Genomic DNA, 24,289 nt, shown 5'->3' on the forward strand with positions numbered 1-24,289 from the left:
AAGGTCTTACCACTCTCATGGTGAAGAACTTCTTCCTCACATCTAGTCTGAATCTCCCCACCTCCAGCTTTGCTCCATTCCCCCTAGTCCTGTCACTCCCTGATATCCTAAAAAGCCCCTCCCTAGCTTTTTTGTAGCCCCCCTTCAGATACTGAAAGGCCACAATAAGGTCACCTTGAAGCCTTCTCTTCTCCAGACTGAACATTCCCCAACTCTTTCAGTCTGTCCTCATAGGTGAAGTGCTCCAGCCTTCTGATCATCCTCGTGGCCCTTCTCTGGACATACCTCAACATCTCCCCATCCTTCTTGTAATAGTGGTTCCAAAACTGGATGCAGTATTCCAGGTGGGGTCTCACCAGAGCAGAGTAGAGGGGGAGAATCATCTCCCTCAACCTGCTGGCTGCACTTCTCCTGATGCTGCCCAGCATCTGGTTGGCTTTCTGGGCTTTATAGCCAGTGCTGATGTATAGCTTGCATACAGCTTTCCTCAGTGCCCTGTGATTTGTTTGGATGTTCGCTTGTTGTTTGGTTTTGTGGTTTTTTTACTTCTTAAACATTTTGGCTTGGGAATATGCAGAATCTAATCAACCTGAAAAGTCAGAAGAATAACTTCCAGTTATTCTTGAAGGCAGAAGTGAGTACTGAAGGAAAATGTCCTGAAGTCACAGCTTTTTAAGGCAAGCAGGCTGTGAGGATATTCTCTCCTGTTCTTGCTCCTTTCTTTACATAAATGGTTTTGAAGGGATCAAGCAGGCCACAGCTGTATTATGCAGAGAACAAGGATTGTAATACCTGTGGAGAATGAAGGCTATGTTCTGATATCTAAGGGAGGCTGAGTTGTTGCTCTAACACAGTCTGCTTCTAAACTGTTGGGACTTTACAGTGAGGCACTGGGATAGATCAAAAAGATACAAAGCAAAGTCTTGAGTCTGCATTTACTCAATGCTCCTTTTGATAGAGAAGGAATGTCTGGAAGACTTTAAACACTTTTAAATGAATGGTTGATAATAGTAAAGATTAATTTCCCTGATTGTTCACTGGTATTTTCACTTCCATTTTACTGTGTCTTGTGGTCTTGGAAATAGTTTGTGGTTCACTCTAAGTCTTGTGAGTAAACACCACTGAGCTTCCTAGTTTTAGTATTGAGAAGGCTCTGCCTGCAAATGCTGTCAGAGAAACTGTAATGTCTTTTACAGCTGCATTTTTTGGGTTTGGATGTTTTTTCATATCTGTTTCCAAGGGAATTTTCTTTTTCTTTTGTTTATTTTTGGCTACTCTGTGAAACACCTCCTCCTCTACCACCTCAGAGAAATTGAAATCCCTGAAGAACAACTTGCTGATGCCTGCTGCATAATTTTGAGAAAACACTCTGTGTAGAGACAACTTAGCTACTTGTAGCTTATATGTATTTTAGTTTTTTCTGCCCTCTGTTTTATTAAGGGGAGTCATTAACATGAAAATAGAGTATTTGTTTATTCAGAGCTCCTCTGTTCCTTTACTCATTCTTCCACCTGCAGCTCCAAGTGATACCCTTTCATCTATACTTTTCATAAAAGAGATTGTAACATCACTCTGTGAAGGAAGATATCAGAGGAGGGATGAGATATAAAACTTTAAAATGAGAGGTGTTGAGTTTTCTTAAAAACTAAAATCTTCTCTCCCTCATTAATGATAAAGACACATTTGTGCTGGGCAGGCTACAGTAAAACTGTCACCTCTAATAATTGCTCTATTTTGGGTATTTTTTCACATATCTGCTTGCATTATCTAGGTATGCAAAGGTGATAAATTAAGAATAATGCACTCAAAGTCAGCTATATATTGTGTCTGATGGAAAATATAAACAAATCCACAGCACATGCAATCCCAAGGCACTGCAGTTCTGCACTGAATCAACAATTTCCATGTTTTTTAATTATTTCTCTGCCAGGGTCTTGAGATTTTGCTGTGAAATGTACTGTGACAGAAGGTTACATGAAAGTTTTGAAAGTGCTTAGTAATTCTGGAATGGTGCTCTATGAAAACACCTTAATTACTTGGAAGAAGTACTGTAAGCAGTCTAAGTTCAGCAGGGTAGTACAGAAACAGTAAGTGAATATACAAGGATTATTACTGATAGCACAGTGTTTATTAATGTAGTTAGCATTAGGGAGAAAGAATGCAGTAGATGCTGGCTAGAGGAGTTGGATAAGTGCTTTATCTAAATACATCTGAGTTTGTTTTCCTGATACTTAGTGATTTTTAGCATACATTCCTATGGTGGAATTTTGCTGGCAAAGACTGTAGTTTGTAGTGAATACGAATGTGGACACAAGTGATGAATCAGTCATATTGTGAATAATTTTACCTTCCCCCCCCCCACTTGAATTTTTAAAGTGGTTCAGTCATCTAGGCCAATTCATGACCTGTGATTGCAAATAAATCCTCCCAACACCTAGGCAAAGTGTACATAGTTCAATATGGCAAAACTGTATGTGCAGGAATTGCTCATTAAATGCTATCTTTTTATTCTGGTCCTCAGATAAAGTCATGACTTCAACAGAAATCATTTGCTGAGAGTCAGTAAGTCACAGTATCACAATTGAAGCTGGTCCCTAAAAGAAAAATAAAAAGGTTAAAAAGCTCATTAAAATCTCTGCAAAATGCACTTTTTTTTTTTTTTAATTGTTACTGAAATGAGACATTCTCTGAAAAGATTCTCAGCTTGTGCTGACCATAACCTAACCTTGAAGAACTAAGAGGGGAAAAATGAAATAAAGTCAAATAAGTGTCTTTAAAATTACTGTAAAATAAACAATAGGAAAGCCAGCTAGAAACTATATCAAGAAGTTCTTCCTAGAATCATAGAATTGTTGTGAAGGGATTTTGTTTGGGTCTTAGGGGATTAAATATGAGGCCAAATTTAAAAGGGTTTACAATAATTTAATATTATATACAAAGATGTCATAAATAACAGGCACAAAGTGGTGTTCATGCAAGTTAAGGCTTTAATAGAGTTGCAGGAATCAAGCAATGTACAGGCCCGGGTACAAGGGGAGACTCTAATCTACCCCAACACACACCCTTTGCCTTCAGTTTTCTCTTTTTATACCCTATTCTAGTACATATTTACTAAGTTCTAAGAAAAGGTTGGGTTTTCTTTATCAGTTTTTAGGAATGTGAGATGTCTCTTCCACACAGGTCTCCTTTTATCTGGTGGTCCCTCTGGTAATCTTTGATGAAGTAAGGGGTCTTGCTTAAGTGTCTTCCTCATGAACTTCCAAGTCCTGGTTCTTCTATTTGCTTATACAGAAAAGGTGGCACCAGGAGGAATGCATTTCCATTTAAATATGCAAAAGACTATCTCTTCCACATGCCTCCCTCCTTCGTCAGTCTAATTACTCTTATCTTAATCTTATTGCGATGGTGGTGCAAGCAGGAATGCAGTTTCATTCAAACCCCCCCCTTCCTCCTTGTCTGTGACCTCTTGCCACGAATTGATCCGATCAAACATATGATTTATTGATGACCTGGACGAGGGGATTGAGTCCAGAATCAGTAAGTTTGCAGATGACACCAAGCTAGGGGCAGGTGTTGATCTGTTGGAAGGTAGGAGAGCCCTGCAGAGGGACCTGGACAGGCTGGATGGGTGGGCAGAGGCCAATGGGATGAGATTTAACAAGGCCAAGTGCAGGGTTCTGCACTTTGGCCACAACAACCCCAAGCAGTGCTACAGGCTGGGGACTGAGTGGCTGGAGAGCAGTCAGGAGAAAAGGGACCTGGGGGTACTGATAGATAGTAAGCTGAAGATGAGCCAGCAGTGTGCCCAGGTGGCCAAGAGAGCCAATGGCATCCTGGCCTGCATCAGGAACAGTGTGGCCAGTAGGACATGGGAGGTTATTCTTCCCCTGTACTCAGCACTGGTCAGACCACACCTTGAGTACTGTGTCCAGTTCTGGGCCCCTCAATTCAAGAAGGTTGTTGAGGTGCTGGAACATGTCCAGAGAAGGGCAACGAAGCTGGTGAGGGGCCTGGAGCACAAATCCTATGAGGAGAAGCTGAGGGAGCTGGGCCTGTTTAGCCTAGAGAAGAGGAGGCTCAGGGGGGACCTCATTGCTGTCTACAACTACCTGAAAGGGCATTGTAGCCAGGTGGGGGGTGGCCTCTTCTCCCAGGCAACCAGCAATAGAACAAGGGGACACAGTCCCAAGTTGTGCCAGGGTAGGTATAGGCTGGGTGTTAGAGGGAAGTTCTTCACAGAGAGAGTGATTTCCCATTGGAATGGGCTGCCCAGGGAGGTGGTGGAGGCACCGTCCCTGGGGGTCTTCAAGAAAGGACTGGATGAGGCAGTTAGTGCCATGGTCTAGTTGATTGGTTAGGGCTGGGTGCTAGGTTGGCCTGGATGATCTTGGAGGTCTCTTCCAACCTGGTTGATTCTATGATTCTATGAGTCTATATATTTCTCACAAAGAGAATTCCTCCCCCCCCCCAAACTTATATACAGTTAACCTACACACGTTCTTTGTATGTATTTTACAGAATATCTATTTACAGAGCAGGACTCAGGAATTTAGTAGAGGTTTGAAAAGGTTTGGAGAGAGAGTCTTGTGGCATAAAAGTGCCACGGGTAAAGCCACTGGAATTTCTAAGCTGTTCGAATCGAGATTGTTCAGTTACTCACTAGTTGGAGTCACTGTCTCTGTGGTCCCAAATATGGGTAGCAAAAGCCACGCTGTTGACCCTCGTGGATCTGAGTAGTTCAGATATTATATTGGGGTGCTCTGTCTGAAGGCTCCAGGGGCACGACCGAGCTGGGAACGGCAGGCTGGAGCGGCGGCTGGCCGGGAGCGCCTCGGTCAGTTGTTCCCCCGGGCTGGTGCAAAGTGCCGTGGGCTGGAATCATGCAGCGGCGGTGGCCCCAGAGGCCACAAAGAGGCTAGGAGCGGTGGGTGGAGGAGGGTGGCAGGAACACTGAATTGCCCTATTTATGAGATGTGGGCCCGAGATTGATGGTCCTTTGGCCACAATATTGTCCAATGAGCGTCTGGCAGCAGGCCAAAACATGCCAAATAAGGTGAGACCCACAGGTCTGGTACCCCCAAACATGGAGGGGGCTCAGGTGGGCCCACACCCTAAGCGCGTGAGCTTACATAACTTGTTTACCTCAGCCTTGCAAGCAGGGCAGGCCAGACTTGGAGGCACCAGGCTTGTTGTGCCCCTTAATCTGCTTAATTTGTTTTCCCCTGGTTTAGATAGAAAAACACCTTTCGGGGGGGCAAACATGTCCGGGCAGGAATAGACTTGTAAACACAGCCATCTGGGCCTGTGTGGCCCTCCACCACAAGAATCAGCCAGGGTGGAAGAGACCTCCAAGATCATCCAGTCTTCACAGAGAGAGTGATTTCCCATTGGAATGGGCTGCCCAGGGAGGTGGTGGAGGCACTGTCCTTGGGGGTCTTCAAGAAAAGCCTGGATGAGGCACTTAGTGTCATGGTCTAGTTGATTGGTTAGGGCTGGGTGCTAGGTTGGCCTGGATGATCTTGGAGGTCTCTTCCAACCTGGTTGATTCTATGATTCTATGACCTGACACCCAGCCCTATCCAATCAACTAGACCATGGCGCTAAGTGCCTCATCCAGTCTTCTCTTGAACCCCTCCAGGAATGGCAACTTCATCACCTCCCTGGGCAGCCCATTCCAATGGCAAATCACTCTCTCTGTGAAAAACATCAAACGTGTCATGGTATATCTCTTTTTCATTAGGGTCCATCGTGTTAATGGTACCCTGAAGAAATTACAGGGGAGCTATCAGTTTGGTAAGAGATGTTGATATATATCTACTCTCTTGTTAAGTATGAGAAAGACAAGGAAACATATTTAAACATTATAATAAAGAAGCCAACAACTTTTTCCCCTCAAACAATTAAAAGATATGCACACCCTGAAAGAGAGGAAATGATAAATGGACAAGCAGATTGGAGGACAGATGAGAAGACAGAGCTATGTTTGTATTTCTTCTATGAACAATGGCAAAGAAAGTTAATCTTTTGAGCAGTGGTGTAGAGAATGTATCTTTTCTTTTCCAGAGGGAGCTAGAGACTAGATTGGAAGTGCCCTGACTGTGGGTTGAAAATTACCCACAAATAAAATCACCAGACTAGCTCAGAATGCTTAGAAGCAAATGAAGCTATATATGATTTTGGAGGTCTCTTCCGACCTGGTTGATTCTATGATTCTATCATTTACAGCAAGCTAAAACCTAAAAGCATATAATACAATGCATATGTACAAAATGCATTTACATATATTTACAATTATTTACATATATTTTCAATTACCTGGTTCCAGAAAGCTGGTCTGTGAAGCCATGGGACAGGGTGACTCTATGCAGACCTGGGGTGATCAAGACTTGACAGAAGGTGAATAATACCGTTGTTGAAACAAGTCCTTTCCTGCAGAGGTTTGTTTTCATTGCCCTGACATGACTCAGAGGCCTGCTGCAGTCTGGCAGCAGGACATTGTAGAGAGGCTGCTGCTGGTCTCTCCTCATAGGTAAATAGTGATAGAACAAGAGGGCCTCAAGCTGTGACTGGATGGGTTTAGGCTGGACATTAGGAAGGGTTTTTTTCACAGCAACAGTGGTCAGGCACTGAATGGGCTGCCCAGGGAGATGGTTGAGTCACCAACCCTGGATGTGTTTAAAAGTTGCATGGATGTGGCACGTGAGCATATGGTTTAAGGGTGAACTTTGTAGAGTACAGATATTGGTTGGACTTGATGATCTTGGGGGTCTTTTCCAACCAGAATGTTTCTGTGATTCTGTAACTTAGAAATAACACAGGAATCCCCCCTAGACAAAGCTCAGAAGGGGCCAACTGCCATCTTCTTCTCCCTCCAGAGAGAAAACCAGAAAGGCCCCAGCTGTTATCAGCCAAGGTTAGTGCAGAAGTCAGTCAGGGCAGAGAAGCAAAGGGTGAGAGTGAAAAGAAGCAAGAGGCAGAGAGGCAAAGGGAAGGAAATTGTTTATGCAGCAGACGTTGTTTAAACAGCAAGTGAATGGAATGGTATAGACTTATTGTTGTTCTTCTGCATCCAATACAATTTATAATTTTGGATAAAGCTAGAGGTAGTTAACACTCTAAAACTACTGCACTCTGTTCATTGGAGCAACTGAGAGAGCTGAAAATCAAGGGGAAATGGTGTCAAAGCCCTTTTAAAAACTTCACTATACTCAAGAAATTGGAGCAATCCAGTCTCAGTGCTCTTGTCAGATCTTGGCTTGATGAGATTTGCAATCTCACCCAGGGGCCTGAGACAATTTACCTGGCATGGTATCTGGGATGTTTACAAAGGATGCTGTGTATTGCTGGACAAGACCTTTTAATCACTGCAGGATAACTCCTGGAGCCTGACGTGGAAGGTGTCAAAGGGCCTTGTGTGGGCCTATCCAGAAATCATCTGCTTGATGTAACATGCAAGCCATGCCTGGTGAGTTAACTTAATTAAAATATATAAATAATCTATAAAATAAAGCAAAATATGGTGGAGATGGGCACATGCCAGGAGGGCACATCACAGAAGGACCTATGACAGTTTTCAGGAGATCTGAATTAAGTAACTAATAAGGAGTGGCAAAAGTTGTGACTTTTTTTCTTGATTTCTTAATTTTATTTTATTTTTTTCCCCTAAATTGGTTACCACATATTTGCTTCCAGTTGAAGCTTTGGCTTTGGGGAAAAACTCAGACAGAAGGTATAAGCCTCTATAAGACAGATGAGCTTCAGGCAAGCAACACTGCCAGAGGCTAGAATGAAGGGCAAATCTGCCACTGTGCCTTTCCTTGGTGCTTACAATGCTGATGCTGCTAACACTCCTGTTGGTGAGTAACACATATTAGAGCACTTTGTCTCCATTCAGTGCCCCAGATATTCACAATTTTTCCTACTAGAAGGGTTCTGCCCACCCAAAGTGCAAGAAGATGTGCTCTCTGTTGACAGTGTTCACTAAGGATCCCACTGGTATTTTAATGGATTTAGTGAAAATGTCTGCTTATGGCTCTCAGACATCTGGGCCCCAATGTAACTCTATCTTCCTGGTACAAATGAAGGCTGAAATATCTCAGAATTTTAAGTATTCAGCTTTTATTCCAGTTTGGCTTCCAGAGATCCAAACTTGTCAGCTCTGTGTGGGTCCTGTTGCAGTTAAAAGCTTATTTATGCTCACTGGATTTGTTCTACATTTTAGTTCTTAAGAAAATGAGATCCAAAATACATACATTTCTTCCCTGAACAAGGCTGAGGGAGAAAGTTACACAGCAGAGCCTGATAGCCCTCTGGTCCTCCGAGTCTGTAGTAATGCAGTCCTCTGGTCCCAGTAGTCTCAAGAGAGAACTTACTACTCACAATTAGATCAAGGTTTGTCAGAGCGAAATATAACTTTTCAGTCACAAATTCTTAGTCTGGCAGAGTTCCAGCATGTAAGAGAAAAAGTCTCTTCAGCTTTATTTGATTATAATGGGGACTCTAGAGATGAGGGTAAAATAGTAACTTGAATCTTTAAAAAGTCATAACTGAGTAAGACTCCTTTAAATCACTTACCTGACTTTACCCCCTTCCTCCCCTTAGAGTCTTGTCTTCCAGTTGTGAATAGGGAGAAGTAGTACATTCACCTGAATAAACCTTTTGGGACTGGGAGGCCCTGTTCTGATTGATGCATGGGCTGATACATCTTGATTTGCCCAGTTCAGCTGATTTATCTTAAAAGAGATACTTTATGAATAAGTACAGGGTCCCAGAAGCTTCATCTTCTATCATTTGCTTCATCTCCCATTAGAGATCTGCAGAAGTAGGCAGGGATCCATGTACCAGGTTCAAAATCTTAATTTGGGGTTACTCAGTAGAAGAAGGCTATAGTACTGCACAGGACCCTGGAACATGTCAATCTTCAATGGGCATTGGAGTAAGAGGTTCTGTATGCACCTATAAGGGGCAGCCCTTGGAAGGTGAGTTAGCTGTGGATGTGTCTAGATCTATATCAAGAAGCTTTCATTTCTACTTTCTGTTACATGTTTAATGAGCAGCATAGTGTGTTACCAGAGTTGACTTTCCACTTTTGCTGTAAATGAATTCCTGGCTTCCTTCAGAACTTGCTGACTGGGCAAGAGCACCACCAGATGCCAGAAACATGAGTCTTAACACAGTGGGAAACAGTGATCCGATATAGACTGTACTGGAAGAGAAGCAGTAAGTCAGGTAGGTTTGGTCCATTATAATGGGTTGGTCCATTGTAACAAGGAGCAGAGTTCAGATGCCATAAGTAGAGGACACTCTCTTCCTTCTCTCACTTTAAGCCAGTACAATGTCTTAAGCTTTCTGCAATATATGATAAAGAGATATAGAACAAGAGGACTATCTTAAAATCAAGATCTAGTCCTGGTAACTGTATTTTGTCCATTGAGTTTAAATTCTCATTTAAGACATTGCTCCCACCCAGCATTACCAGTAATAGGCACCTACCTCCCTGAGAAGTCACATCCATTTGTTTCAGAGTTTTAGCCTAGTTCATCCTCTGGAGTTTCCCACAGTGAGCTGTGATGTTGCTGCAATGGGGGAGAAGGCTTAATCTGTTACTGTCCTTGAAGCTATGGGTTTAGTGGACAATCATGGGGTGGAAGGATGTTGATAATCCCACTTCAGGGTTTCAAAAATAGAGGTGACTTGCCATGGCCTGGAAATCATGGCCCTACCCCCATTCACCTCATCTACTTCAGTGTTAGAAGCAACAGCTACCCATATTCTGGGTCAGTGTTGTGGGGCGACACCAGGAGGGCTTCACTCAGTGCTTTGCTATTTTCCATTAGTTCTAGGGAAAAGGTGGCAAACTGAGCAAAGTGTAACACAGAATGGATTTGGCCCATTGGCTGCCAGTTTAATTGTGCAGTATCTAATTGGACAAGGTGGAAAAGAGTAGTACAGAGATGTGGCAGGCAAAAATCTAATTAAATCTGTCAAGAGAGATTTATTGGCTGGATAGAAAGAAATGAAGTGCTAAATTATGCCTATCTGGAATCTGACCCTTTGTTTCTAAACCAGGAAAATCTTAAGAGATGTTGAAACTAGGAAGCAGTCTTTCAAATATGTCCTAGGAATAGTAAAATCTGCAAAATTTCATGTAGTAGAGACTACATGTAGTAAAGAAACTACAAGACTTCCCTCTCACACTAAACTCTCTAGGGCAGATTCACCGACCTCTGCAAGCAAAAAAAAAAAAGGAATAGAGTATCTGCAAAGTCCTCATGGAGTCAGTATAGTAGTAGAAGGGAAAAAAAGAGCCTGAAGGACTCTCAGGCTTTGTTTTTGTCTCTGCCACATACCAACCGTGTGATCTTGGTCAAATCAATGAGCTCCCTGTGCTCCTGACTAATCAGTGGAGTTTTTCAGTAAAGCTGAGGAGGGAAAAAAATCCTCAACTCCTATTTCTAACCTGGTGTGCTGGTCTTGTACTTTTCCATAGGTCCTGAACAAATCAGTAGCATGCAGAGAAGGTTACTTAAAGGTTGATTGTCAAGTACTTTTGTATCTTTGGACAAAAGGCTCCCTGCTCCAATGCTACATGTTACTATTTTTATGAATGGCAATTAGGATTTAGAGCATTACGGAAGCATCAGTGGAACCAAAAAAATGATGCTACTGAGGACTCCATGAACGTCATCCACTGTTGTTTTGTGGTTTTTTCCTGTCCTTTAAAGCAAAACAAAAAACTTGGCATTCATTGAGTTGGAATAAACTGTCAGTTTTTTAATGTGAAGTGGCAGGATGAGTCCCAGAGGCAGTCGGGGAGCTGGTTTTGCATTGGCAAGATTTACGATAAGGGATTCGCATGAGTGCTGAGGCTAAAGGAAGATAAATCCCCAAAGGCAAGTTCTACCAATAATTGAATTACAAAGCCATTATCGTGTGCTGAACAGAGCAACTTTATAGCTCTATTGTGACAGGATAAAGCTTGTTAGAATATTTATGTTCATAGGACAACTTTGGCATAAGGATCTCTGAGAGTATGTTCTCTCTTTCACCTGTCTGTTGCAGCCAGTTAGTCTTTCTGTGAGGTGCATATGTTCAGATGGATGCATGTTGGAATTGAGGCTGGGAAGAAGGAATGCTGAAAGTCAGGAGACACCTCAAAATGCATATGTTAAGCACAAATACATCTGCAAAATGCATCTGGAGTCCAATGTCCAGAAAGAATTGGCACAGGTTGCAGGAAGTGGAAGAGAGAAAGCAGAGAGGCAAATGAGCATTTTTAATGATGAGGGGTCAAGGTGGATTTTCCAAGTGATGTGTCAGTTTTCTGTTTGGTATTGCTACTACTGCACTGCAGCCACATCTAAGCTACTCTCATTCAGTGATGATAAGCTCAAAATAGTGACGATTCTGTGGATATTTCGCCCAGCTTAGTAGAGTCATGCTGTTATCTGTCATGTATCTGCCATCCATTGCTGCATGAACATGCACTTGTTTCCACCCAAAAGAATGTGAGGGATGGTCATAGGAGTTCTCATTCTGCACTTGTTCATTTCCCCTGAGACATGGGAAAGCTGCATAACATCTCTGTCCCCATATAAAGAATGAATGACTTTCACACTTGTTCTGCCTGTGAAAAGGGCATAGTACCATTTCTGTTCTTCCAACCTTTCATTCTGTGATATTTACATTGAAGATTCTGTAAAATAACATTGTTGTTTATTGCTCAGCTTAAAAGACCCTCAACGAGCATGTATGATACAGGGAATAAATATGAAGTTTGACATCATTTTTTTGTCCATGTAGTCTCAGATGTAGAATGACTGTCTGAAGTCAAGTATTCAAAACCAAAAGCACCCAAAGATACTTTTCAGAGTGCACAAACCCTTGGGATGGAGCCTGTATTGTCTGGTGCTTTGAGTTCTCTTTCCACAAAACGGTAGTTTGAAATTAAGTACACCATGTGGAAGCTTTTTCTGTTCTCACAATGATGCCTTTTTGCAGGCCTGAGTGGTCTGATTGCTTTGCATGCGTCATCAGTTCCCAGCATCCATAAACAATTGCTTTTGTCCCTAGAAGTGAAAAAAGAAGGGGTGGAAACCCCATGATAAACAGGGTCTCAATTGAATTTCCTTGGCTCAGAAGAGCTGACAGGCCAAGGAAGCCAAGGTTTTAGAAATGTTTCAGACAGAGAGATGGCCAGGGGCTGGTCACTACAGAAATATGCCAGCTAGTGTGTGCTGTGTAGTGGGCAATGCCAGACTACTTTTGTTTAGTTCAGCCTAGCTCTAAACCAGAGGATGATTTGGGGTCTTTTCCCAGTGCTGCTTTTCACAGTGGGTATAGAATCTGCAATTCTGCAATTACTGCATTGCAGCCAGTGGTATCGATTTGTGAAGCCCTCAAGTGAAAATGACTGCTTAGCAGATTTGACAGTGGTTAAAATTTTAGGAAGCAACTTTGTAATAGGACTGTAGGGGTCCTACATTTTTCATAATGTGAGCCTCTTCTGTATAAAAGCAGTGATGCCACTGCCTTGGACTCCCCTTGGCTTTATTGAATCATTTTCCCCAAATGTTTTTTTCTGTTTTCCTTTTTTTTTCCTCCAAAAAAATCAGACAATTATAGCAACAAACCATAAAAACCTACTGGGCAAAACTATATGATAAACACCACACAGAAAGTTTTGCAATCATATCCATGGTTTACTGACGCTTCAGGGACTATTACAGAAAGCCTGAGGTCAAAGTGATGGACAAAGGGCATGAAGGAGTTTTGCCACAAAAGTGGAAACATAGACTGCAGCAAGAAGAAAAGTTTGTGGCTGTATTAGTGGTTAGTCTTTGAGAGTTGATGCTGAAAGGGAGCAATAGAATTGTGGAATACAAGAAGAAGGTGCTGCTGGCGGTTGCTCAGAATAGGGCATGGCTGTTGAACTGCTGTTTATTTTTAGAGAAATTTCTGAGAGAAATCAGGAACTGAATGGGTCCCAAAGTGTTGTTTATCTGTACCCTTTCTCTTCATAGGATGCTCAGATAGCTTTAAAAGCTGTCAGATGTGCAGTACTTTTCCATCCTTAGATTATGAAGTGACCAAGTTGCAGTGACAGAAAAATAATGAAGTAGAGGAGCCAGTTGTGTCAAGTTAGAAACAAGGAGTTTGAGGAATTTGTGTTATGTATGGCAAATCCCAGCATGGAGTTTCCTTCTTTCCACGTGGGAAGCTTGTATTTGTTAATCAATCTGGCTTTTTTTAATAAGAACCTTCAGATCCAGTCATCAGCCAGAACTGGAATTTCTTTGTAATCAGTTACATTTATTCATTTAGTTTCATGCTGATGTCACGGACTTAATAATATGCTTGTAAAAGTACATTGCCCTCAGATTCCAGGGATGATCCCTTTTTCCCTCAACCAAAAGCCAAGAAAACCCACTAGTAGTGTAGCTTTATGGTCAGTAGTGTTGACATAGTAAAAATGTAAGATTTCTCATGTATATTCCGCAGTTCCTAACACCTTACTCCCAGCAGATGTTTTAAGAACTGTTTGTCCCCTGCTTCTAAAAGGATATGTCTGTCTTCCCACAGAGGCCATCTTCTCAGGTGCAGTGCAACCAGTAAGAAAGCATTTATCTTGTGTGCATGGTCATTGTCATCAGTACTGTATTTGTGAATGTCTCCTAGGGTTTTGCATTCCGTATAGTAGGTAATAGAGCTGAGGTAAGCTATGTAAAATATTACTCAGTTCAGGAGAGATGTTGAGGTGCTGGAACGTGTCCAGAGAAGGGCGACAACGCTGATGAAAGGCCTGGAACACAAACCCTATGAGGAGAGGCTGAGGGAGCTGGCATTGTTTAACCTGGCTCAGGGGGGACCTCATTGCTGTCTACAACTACCTGAAGGGAGATTGTAGCCAGGTGGGAGTTGTTCTCTTCTCCCAGGCAACCAGCAACAGAACAAGGGGACACAGCCTCAAGTTGTGCCAGGGAAAGCATAGGCTGGATGTTAGGAGGAAGTTGTTGCCAGAGAGAGTGATTGGCATTGGAATGGGCTGCCCAGGGAGGTGGTGGAGTCACCATCCCTGGAGGTGTTCAGGAAAAGCCTGGCTGAGGCACTTAGTGCCATGGTCTAGTTGAGTGGATAGGGCTGGGTGCTAGGTTGGACTGGATGATCTTGGAGGTCTCTTCCAACCTGGTTGATTCTATGATTCTACTCTTGGAGAGAAAATAGCCCAGGACATTCTCTTTCCCATTTACTTACAATCCAAAGTTTATCTGTAATTAGTGGTTTTAAATGTAGGAAATAAGCATATTTGAGGTCTGTGGTGTTACCTGCTTTGAGACCTATGTAATCCATGAGATTACTTTTGGGTATCTGTATTGTAGACATACAGACATCATATATTCAATGAGAGAGACAGCCCTTTCTAGGATAAAGTTTATCTTCTCGTGAAGTCTTATCTAACCCCATTCAGATGATCCACAGCTTGAAACTGCCTGTTTCTCCTCATTGCCTGCAAAAAGAGTTGAGTGTGATTAGATCACAGTTGAATATCTACAGCATATAACTGGGTTAGAAGAGTGTCACTTGATGTGGCTTTTCAGGTGATATGAAGTGATGTATAGAGAAATATTACAGGGCTGCCATGGAACAAGACAGCTTGATACAAGGAAATGTGACATCAGCATTTTCTGATCAGCAAGTTCTCAGCAGGGTCCAGATGGGAGTGATACATTTCCATATGTCAGCTGTGTACAGCTAATATTGATTTGAGTAGTTATGTATTTGTATTTTGCCTGTCCTTTGCAACCAATTGTTCAGGTTATCATTTAATATTATGGGCCTGATGGTGACCTTGTGCTGTCACAAGTAAATTAAGCCCCTTATAAATCAAAGCTTTGGAATATGTATTTTCTAAGGTAGGAAGAAAGATCTAGCAGTTAGGAAGACCTGGATATGATTCTTGACTCTACCTCAGATACCCTGTTTGACTTTTGGATCTCCCTAAGATTCTCTGGGCCTTAGCTGTCGTCTTTGTTTGTCATCACATTTCTAATTTGCAGGGGTTAGGAGATATCAAAGGAGAGGAAGACCTTGAGTAGATGAATAATGTTTATTGCCAGTCATGTTTCAGCCAGCCTTGCTGTGTACATCCTTGGCACAATTGATGGCTTAATTCTACCCCGAGGTGAAGCTTCTGCAGTCTCAGTACTCACTGTCATAGTGTGACAGTAAGTAATATGCAGGTCACTACAGTTGTAGCCCTCTAACTCTCAGGGCTTGGTGGGTCCAGATGTTCATATGCTACTCTTAAGACGTTTAAGACTTTGATATAGGTTTTGGCTCGTATCACAAGTGAAAGCAACAGTGACAATCACATCTGATCTGTCAGTGAGATGTCTCATTCTGAATTAGCCATCTTTGCCTAAGAAGCTATAGAGGTGTTTCTTGGGGTCAGAATAGCACTGTGGAGAGGAAAATCACAAAGCACTTCACTGAAAACTCAAAGGCTTTAACTAGGGCAACAAGCTCTTTGCTGGATGAATACCACTGCTTTGTGTCTCTGAAGAGATTGTTCAAATCCATGGAATATAATCCTTGTTTCTTTGGAGAGTTCACATCCCCCTGGGGATCTGTGAGGTCAGGAGGAGGAATATACAGACAAAGCTGTGCTCTGCCTTCTGCAGTAGCTTAGTTCCAGGTGTGCTTAAATAAGCTCCCTTGAATAAACAGAAATAAAAAGGCAGTATGCCAATTACAAGCTTAGTCCTTCTGCAGTTTTTTATAGCTGTTTTGTCACTGACATCTGTCTATCTTGAACTAAACTGTAACTAGCAGGCTCAACATATTGGCCTTAAATCTGCTGATGATAGCAGGTAAAGGAAAAATGCCATAGGAAGTTATTCCCTTCCCACCCACCTGGTGTCATTTATCAAGTAGAATAGATTTTAAATGGAACTTGAATATTTAGGAGAAAAAGACCTTGCCATAAATGTTATTAAATATGGAGGAGGTGAAAGCAATGCTGGCTCAGTCTTTTCTGAAACTTCCAGTCTGCAGCAAAGGAGAACAAAAAAAAAAAAAAAAAAAAAAAAAAAAAAAGAAAAAGAAAAAAAAATCATCACCTTTCTAGCTAGAGGATTGTTAAGAGATTCTGTCAAGCTAAGGGTTAATCAGGACACAAAAGGTCTTGTTATTGTTAACTTTTTTATAATAGTTATTAGTTAATGTGCATGATGATTAAGGGCTGGAGCTGCCCCTGATTGCAGTCAGTGGGAAGTGAATTAAGGTCTAAATCACTGTTTGAACCTGACTCTTGATTTCCTGCAAAATAATGAGACTTTGAACAGAGCAGCATCTAATTTGTCCATCACTGGAAAAAAATGCTTCTCCTCCCTCATGCATCTATTAACTTGTGGGTCAGATGGCTAAGAAGAAACTGTTTGTTAAACCTGTACTATTAATCAGGGATTATGACACGGGTGATGGGACCAAGACCAGAAACAAGGCTGATTGTCAGAGATGCTGCTATGGCTTGTGTACAGTGGAATCTGCACATATTTGCAGTCAGTACTGCCATAATTCAGAATTTCTATCAAACTCCTTGCCATTTGCACTGCCCCAGGGAGTTGTCCAGGCCAACAGTGCTGGTTCAGGGGGTCCTCAGCAGTGGAAAAGAAAGCATGAGTCCATAGACCTCTTATTTTCAGTACTCCATGTCTTTATGTTGTGGCTTGTTAATTCAGAGTGAACTAATAGCAATTTTCTGAGTCTCTCTGTCGTTTCTTTTGTTAATGGAACAGATCAAAAGTGATAAAATGTTTCAGGATCTGATTTCCCCCCCCATTAATCTCTTAATTAATGAAGGGATATTGATCATTAAGAGTGTCAATTAAGGAAATGCTCGTAAAATGTCAAATATAAAGGAGTAGCTATAACTAGTTTGCTGGCAAATGCGGTTAGCTAGTCTTCTGTAGCCCACCCAGAACTGAAATTCAGCTTTCTGACCAAACCAGGAGACACATCAAAATGCCAAGCACCAACATGAGCAGAAACAAGTCTCCAGGTGCAAGGAATTGAAGGAGGTAGAAAAAAAGAACTCATAACTACAATGGTATTAATTTGTACTGAAATGGTAGAACTTATATAAAATTTTTAAGTTTATTTTAACAAAACCCAAAATGCTTTCAAAATGAAGAACTCTTTCTTGTGAATATGAGTTGAGGTCCAAGTAAACAGTATCTCCTGTGGAATGAATATCTCACAGATTCATGGTATCTGTTATCTTTAATGCCTTTATATTAATCTGTCTTCCAGGTCTATGATGGGGTCTGGTAGAGAGCCTGATCTCGTGCACTTGGAGGCAAAGACAGTGGATGGTCGTAAGTACATCATTTTCCAAATGCTGAGGTGTTCTGGACTGACCTCATATTCTTTCAACTATACAATACTGCGATGACAGTCTCATTTCTCTTTAGCCATTCATTCATTTAACATGAGGGATTTGACTGCTTCAAGCAGAGCAAAAACTTGGTATTAACAGACTGTGAAAGGATGTGATAGGTGATAAGCAGTAATTTGACTTAGTACAGGCTGGGAGGTGATCTTCTGGGAAGCTGTCCTGTGGAGAGGGACCTGGGGGTCCTGGTGGATAACAAGTTAACCATGGCAGAGCAATGTGCCCTTGTGGCTAAAAGGCCAATGGGATCCTGGGGTGTATTAGGAAGAGTGTCCAGCAGATCAAGGGAGGTTCTCCTCCCCCTCTACTCTGCCCTGGTGAGACCTCATCTTGAATACTGTAATTCAGTTTTGGGTTCCCCAGTTTAAGAGGGACAGGGATCTCCTGGAGAGGGTCCAGCAGAGGGCTAGGAGGATGATTAGGGGCCTGGAGGGTATGGCTTATGAGGAGACTCTGAGGGACCTGGGGCTGCTTAGTCTGGAGAAGAGAAGACTTAGAGGGGATCTGATGAATATTTATAAGTATCTGAAGGCTGGCCAGGAGGGGGGGACAGGCTCTTCTCACTTGCTCCCTGGGACAGGACAAGGTGCAATGGGTGTAAGTTGCAGCAAAAGAGGTTCCACCTCAACACAAGGGGAAACTTCTTTGCTGTAAGGGTCACAGAACATTGAAATAGGCTTCCCAGAGAGGCCATGGAGTCTCCTTCTCTGAAGCCTTTCAAGGCCTGTTGGATGCATTTCTCTGTGATCTGTGTTAGATAGTATTGTCCTGCTCTGGCAGGGGGGTTGGACTTGATGATCATCTCTGTGATCTGTGTTAGATAGTATTGTCCTGCTCTGGCAGGGGGGTTGGACTTGATGATCATCTTGAGTCCCTTCCAACTCCTCATATCCTGTGATCCTGTGATACAACACACTTTACTTTCTTCCTACCTGATTTTCCTTCATGGGAAGATGGCATTGGAGAGAAATTCCTGTATTGCAGTCTGGGCTGCTGTTGGCTCACACAGTGCATTGTATCATCTCGTCCATAGCATTGCAGTTTTAATGGACCAGGAATGCTCTTAGGGCACTACCTTTGAAAATCCCTCATTTTCCTCACGTTAGAAGCCTTTTAATGACCAGTCTAAATGTATTCTTCACTGTTACTGCTTGTCCCATCATTGTCCTTCACTTTCATCAGATTCTCTCCCTCCCTGCTTTGTCTCCTGAGGTGCTTTTCTCCATTCCAGGAGCCTCCTTTACCTACAACTCCCTTAATTGGCTCTAAATTCTCTCAGGCACCCTAAGCCACCTGCTGGCCTTTTCTCCTCCCACCCCATGCTTTCTCAAGATTTATCTTTGAGCTCTGCTGCCTTTGCAGAACTTCCTCCATGGATTTATTTTCCACAACACTGGATTCCCCCAGGCAGGCATCACACTGAAAGCCTGGCTGTCAGAGATCTAGTCACTGTAATTCTGTATTGTTTCCTCCATAGGTAGCCACTTTGCTGCAACACAATAAGCAGATTATTACCATTTCCAGTATATAAGTATTAACAATGCAGTCAGTTCATTTCTTTTAAAAAGCATAAAATTCTTCCATGAGTTGTACCCCTAAATGCAGTGATGCTGCTTAGCTGGGGCTGTTCAGTCTGGAGAAGACAAGGCTCTGAGGAGACCTTATTGTGGCATTCCAGTATCTGAAGGAGGTCTATGGACAAGCTGGTGAGGGATTTTTTAGGATGTCAAGTAGTGGTGGGACTTAGGGGGAATGAAGCAAAACCAGAAGTGAGTAGATTGAGACTGGATGTTAGGAAGAAGTTCTTCACCATGAGGGTGGTGAGACACTGGAACAGGTTGCTCAAGCAGGTGGTGGAAGCCCCAACCCTGGATGTTTTTAAGGCCAGACTGGATGTGGCTCTGAGGAACCTGCTCTAGTGTGAGGTGTCCCTGCCCATGGCAGAGGAGTTTGAACTATATGATCCTAGAAATCCCAGCCCTGACAATTCTATAATTCTATGAAAAATGTGTATTTTATCATTGGAAACTTGAAAACCATCTGAAAAGATAACTGTAAGGTCATAATTTTTTTAACTCTCTGAAATTTAGCATGAAAGAGAATTTTTTGGAAGATGAATTTTGAGAAGAAACAGTTGCGATAGAAACCATAAAGTTTTAAAGGTCTTTCAGTTTCAAGATCTGCAAGATTAGTGGAAGCAAAAGAATTGAGTATCTCTATTTCCTATAATTTGTGATCTCTGATTACTATATCTCCTCTCAATTTCACCTACCTGAATGTGGTGGCAAGGCTGGAAACAGGAGGCTTTCTGTTTCTCGGGACATGCTAAATGAGAATGAAATATACTGACAGGACTGTGTCTATTTTCAGGAGCAAATGCTACTGCTAGCTGTTAAGCATTAAGAATTCGAGGTCATAGAATCACAAAATATCTTTGGCTGAAAGAGACCTTCAAGATCATCTAGTGCAACCTTGATGAGGTCATTGAGATGAAGCACTACAAATGGTGTTTAAGAAGCTCTATTTTGGTGATACTTTTGATGGATGTTCAGCTATCAGTGGGCAGAAAATGTACTCTACTCTAAATCACACACAGAATCATGCAGAATTAACCAGGTTGGAAAAGACCTTCGAGTCATTGAGTCCAACGTATCACCTGATACCTTCTAATTATTAAACCATGGCACTAAATGCCTCATCCAGTCTCCCTTTAAGAGATGGTGACTCCACCACCTCCCCAGGGATCCCATTCCAATGGCAAAAAAATGCCTTTAATGGTCTTGTTTGAGACCTTAGGCTGTAGTAAGAACAATTAGCAGAGTTAGAGTCCATTTCTGCAAAAGGCTTCTTGAGTGCTTAACAAATTAGTAAGCTTTAACACAGCTCATAAGGTGGAAATCAAAAGATGGATAGATGAACTGGTCTCACTGAGGAATCAGACATGTAAGGCAACAACTAGCTGAGCTCTAGTAGCTGACTCTGCCTATTCATATTGCCTTAGTTGTGAGGCAGCACAACCTTTTTCTGTTTAGGCAGTGGCAGAACTACCAATGTAAATATCATGGTGTTGTCAAACCTTCAGCCAGTGCTGACTCTTCTTGCAAAGCAGTCATTCGAACAAAACTTCTGCTCATGAGTCAAGAGCTTCCCAGACCAGCTCAAATGTGTTGGATTTGCCATTGCTCTGTTGTGACTGCTGTTCCCAGGAGCACTGCTTTCTGGCAGAGGACTTTAATGGGTGTCAGTAAGTAGTAACCTTGGGATACGTCACGGCGTTTTGTGCCAGAAGACTTTTGGTAGCATGGCAGGTCACAGCATTTTGAGACTAAGGAAAGCTACGAGTGTGCACATGATTCATTACTCTAGTTACCATGACCAACTTGGTATATTCAGATCTCTTGGCTACTAGAGACTTAAGTACTAAATCAGTCTCCTTTTCATGAATGAAGTAACCGTGATCCTCCAAAGAATGAACAAATCTTTTTCCTCTGGAATAAAGCAGGTATGTTGCTGCCAGTGGGGTGAATTGTGCTGAAATGAGCAAGATACCTTTTGTTCAAGCTGAGGATCATTTGCAAATATTTTTTGGTGGGAGTTTTGTGTTTTGTGGTTGTTTGGATTTTTTTCTTAATAATCTTGTATTTATTTATACTTTGTTTGGAATATCTCTTTTGAGAGTTAACCAAGTGTAAAAGTTCAATAAAGGGATTACATTTGAGAAGCAGACTTGCCAAAAAGGAAAAAAAAAATAAAGACAGAGAGAAATAAGGAAAGGCAGAAGAGTCATGTGGAAGCAACTGCACAACCTGCACTAAGAAAGATCCTAACGTAGAAGTAAAACTGCTAAGCAAAACCTGCTGAACTCAAGTAAGGCAAACCACCTCATCCTTGTGCTTGGTATCTTTTGTGGCAGAGGCTGAGTAGTGCAAATGCAGCTTTAGGTGAGAAGTAGTAGAAATGTCAGCAGAGTACATACAATGTTAGCCCATCTCCCAGGCAGGAATGTTTGAGAACATCTCTCAGCAATCACAGAATTAACCAGGTTGGAGAAGACCTTTGAGATCATCGACTCCAACCTATCAGCTAACACCATCTAATTAACTAAACCATGGCATGAAGAGTACGTCCAGTCTTTTTTTAAAACACTGCCAAGGATGGGCACTTCACCACCTCCCCAGGCAACCCATTCCAATGCCAGTCACTCTTTCCATGAAGAACTTCTCCTTATCATAGAATCATAGAATCAGCCAGGTTGGAAGAGACTTCCAAGATCATCCAGTCCAACCTAGCACCCAGCCCTATCCAGTCAACTAGACAATGGCACTAAGTGCCTCAGCCAGTCTTCTCTTGAACACCTCCAGGGATGGTGCCTCCACCACCTCCCTGGGCAGCCCATTCCAATGGCAATCACTCTCTCTGGCAAGAACTTCCTCCTAACATCCAGCCTATACTTCCCCTGGCACAACTTGAGACTGTGTCCCCTTGTTCTATTGCTGGTTGCCTGGGAGAAGAGGCCAACCCCCACCTGGCTACAACATCCCCATAGGTAGTTGTAGACAGCAATGAAGTCCCCCCTGAGCCTCCTCTTCTCCAGGTTAAACGAGCCCTTCTCATAGGGTTTGTGTTCCAGGCCTTTCATCAGTTTTGTTGCCCTTTTCTGGACACTTTCCAGCACCTCAACATCTCTCTTGAATTGAGGAGCCCAGAACTGGACACAGGACTCAAGGTGTGGCCTGACCAGTGCTGAGTACAGGGGAAGAATAACCTCCCTTGACCTACTGGCCACACTGTTCCTGATGCAGGCCAGGATGCCATTGGCTGTCTTGGCCACCTGGGCACACTGCTGGCTCATCTTCAGCTTACTATCTATCAGTACCCCCAGGTCCCTTCCTGTCTGCCTGCCCTGGTGCAGCTTTAGACTGTATCCTCTTGTTCTGTCATTGGTTGCCTGGGAGAATAGACCAACCCCCAACTGGCCAACCTCCCTTCAGGTAGTTGTATAGAGTAGTATTAATATTTGGCTTCCCCTGCTAGAACAACAATAACAATAACAACTGCTCCCTGATTATGGTCTGTCTGTGAATTTTATTTATCATGTTTATATACATAATGTAAAAGGTTGACAAGGTCCAAAACCAGAAGTTTCTTAGCAGGCATAAATCAGTATAACCTCAGAGGCATATTGATTTACAACTGCTGAGGATCTGACTAGAAATTTTGTACTTGAATGCACATTCTCCTTTTCTTCCTCCCCCCCCCCCCCCCCCCCCCCCTTTTGATTTTCCCCTTGGGATCAAAAAAAATCTGAGCTCCTTCTGAACACATTGTGTCATAAAACTAGGGTGCAGGTAGTGGTGACCAAAGTGTGTACAAACTGTGCAGTTTAGTTGTACTGTTTGAGACAGATTTGCATGGCTGATCATTGCCATTTATGATTTATGTTGTGTAAATGGTGGAGAGTGGCATGCAACTTCTTCATCTTGTCAAATGTGATGGCTTTGTTTATTTTTAAAAGGTTTCAGGCCCACTCTGAGTTAAGCTGGGACTGGGAGCACAGTGGTAAAATGGATTTTCTGTTTGGAAGAAGTTCATATGAGCCTTATCACATATTTCCATTTGCACACTTGGGTATCCCTGGTGTTCCACTTTGATTTTGGAACAGGATCAAAGGCAAGGCAGCAAAGTCAGCAGGAATTGTGATATTTTTTTTCTTGCCTGGTTTCAGGTCAGCACCTCAGTAAGACAATTAATCCCCTACAGTTCTTAACCACACAATAAGCTTCTCTTTGTTATGCTCCCAGCCATAGTCAGCAGGCAGAGTGAATGGTGAAAGTTAAATCTAGATTTGCTCAAATGCAGCTCAAAGTGCTTTCAGAAGCTATATAAACTTAATGACATGTGGGTTTTAGGTTTATAAAGAATACCCAAGGCCTGAAAGATCCTCAATTAGTGGGCTTATCTGACTTGAGCTGGGAAGGGTTATCCCAGTAAGGCTTGATTCAAGCTAATTGGCGTGGGAGGTAATTTTTATTCATGTGATTCCTACTGATGAATCCAGATGGTTGGGAATTAGAAAGATGGATTCCTAGAAGGCATTTGTAGACTCACTGGGTGTACCCACTATCCCTCCAAAGGGTGACGAAACTCAGAGGATGTCTAAGTGACAGTTTCTATAGATGCAAATCAAGAAAACCAATTGTTCCACATTAACTTATGTAGATAATTGAATTAGTGTAATTTTTTTAATGTGTATCCTTTTCTTCTATTTTTTTTATTTTAAGCCTGAGTAAAAAAGGGGATTTTCTGATGTGCTGGCAAAAATTTAGAGAGCTCCTGTTATTTAAAAAGTACTTTTGTTTCCTTTACTTTTCTCCTGCTCTCCTGCTTTACACAGCAACTTTTCTTATCGAAGGGTAATTTAGATGCTGCTGTGGTTGCAGGTAAGACCAAAGCCTTAGGGTCAGCAGGTATGTTCTGCTTACTGATCAACAGGGCCTGAGCATCTTATCAATAACCCCATGCAGAGATACAGGCTGGGGTCGGAGTGGCTGGAGAGCAGCCAAACAGAGAGGGATCTGGGGGTACTGATTGATACCCGCCTGAACATGAGCCAGCAGCGTGCCCAGGTGGCCAAGAGAGCCAGTGGCATCCTGGCCTGCATCAAGAATGGTGTGGCCAGCAGGAGCAGGGAGGTCATTCTGCCCCTGTACTCTGCACTGGTTAGACCACACCTTGAGTACTGTGTTCAGTTCTGGGCCCCCCAGTTTAGGAAGGACATCGAAATGCTTGAGTGTGTCCAGAGAAGGGCGACGAGGCTGGTGAGAGGCCTTGAGCACA

The 24,289-nt window shown here is 42.6% G+C and overlaps 1 protein-coding gene across 5 annotated transcripts in view; it reads left to right on the top strand.

Moving 5' to 3' along the window:
• SORCS1 (sortilin related VPS10 domain containing receptor 1) overlaps positions 1–24,289 on the top strand; it is a 425,391-nt gene that overhangs the window by 311,084 nt on the left and 90,018 nt on the right. For all 5 annotated transcript variants that reach the window (XM_064144430.1, XM_064144431.1, XM_064144428.1 and 2 more), the window contains one exon: positions 17,311–17,375. In XM_064144430.1, the coding sequence (XP_064000500.1) occupies positions 17,311–17,375 (65 nt within the window). The remainder of the gene's footprint in view (positions 1–17,310; positions 17,376–24,289) is intronic.

The sequence above is a fragment of the Pogoniulus pusillus genome, chromosome 6 (genome assembly GCF_015220805.1).
Source record: "Pogoniulus pusillus isolate bPogPus1 chromosome 6, bPogPus1.pri, whole genome shotgun sequence".
Lineage (NCBI taxonomy): Eukaryota > Metazoa > Chordata > Aves > Piciformes > Lybiidae > Pogoniulus > Pogoniulus pusillus.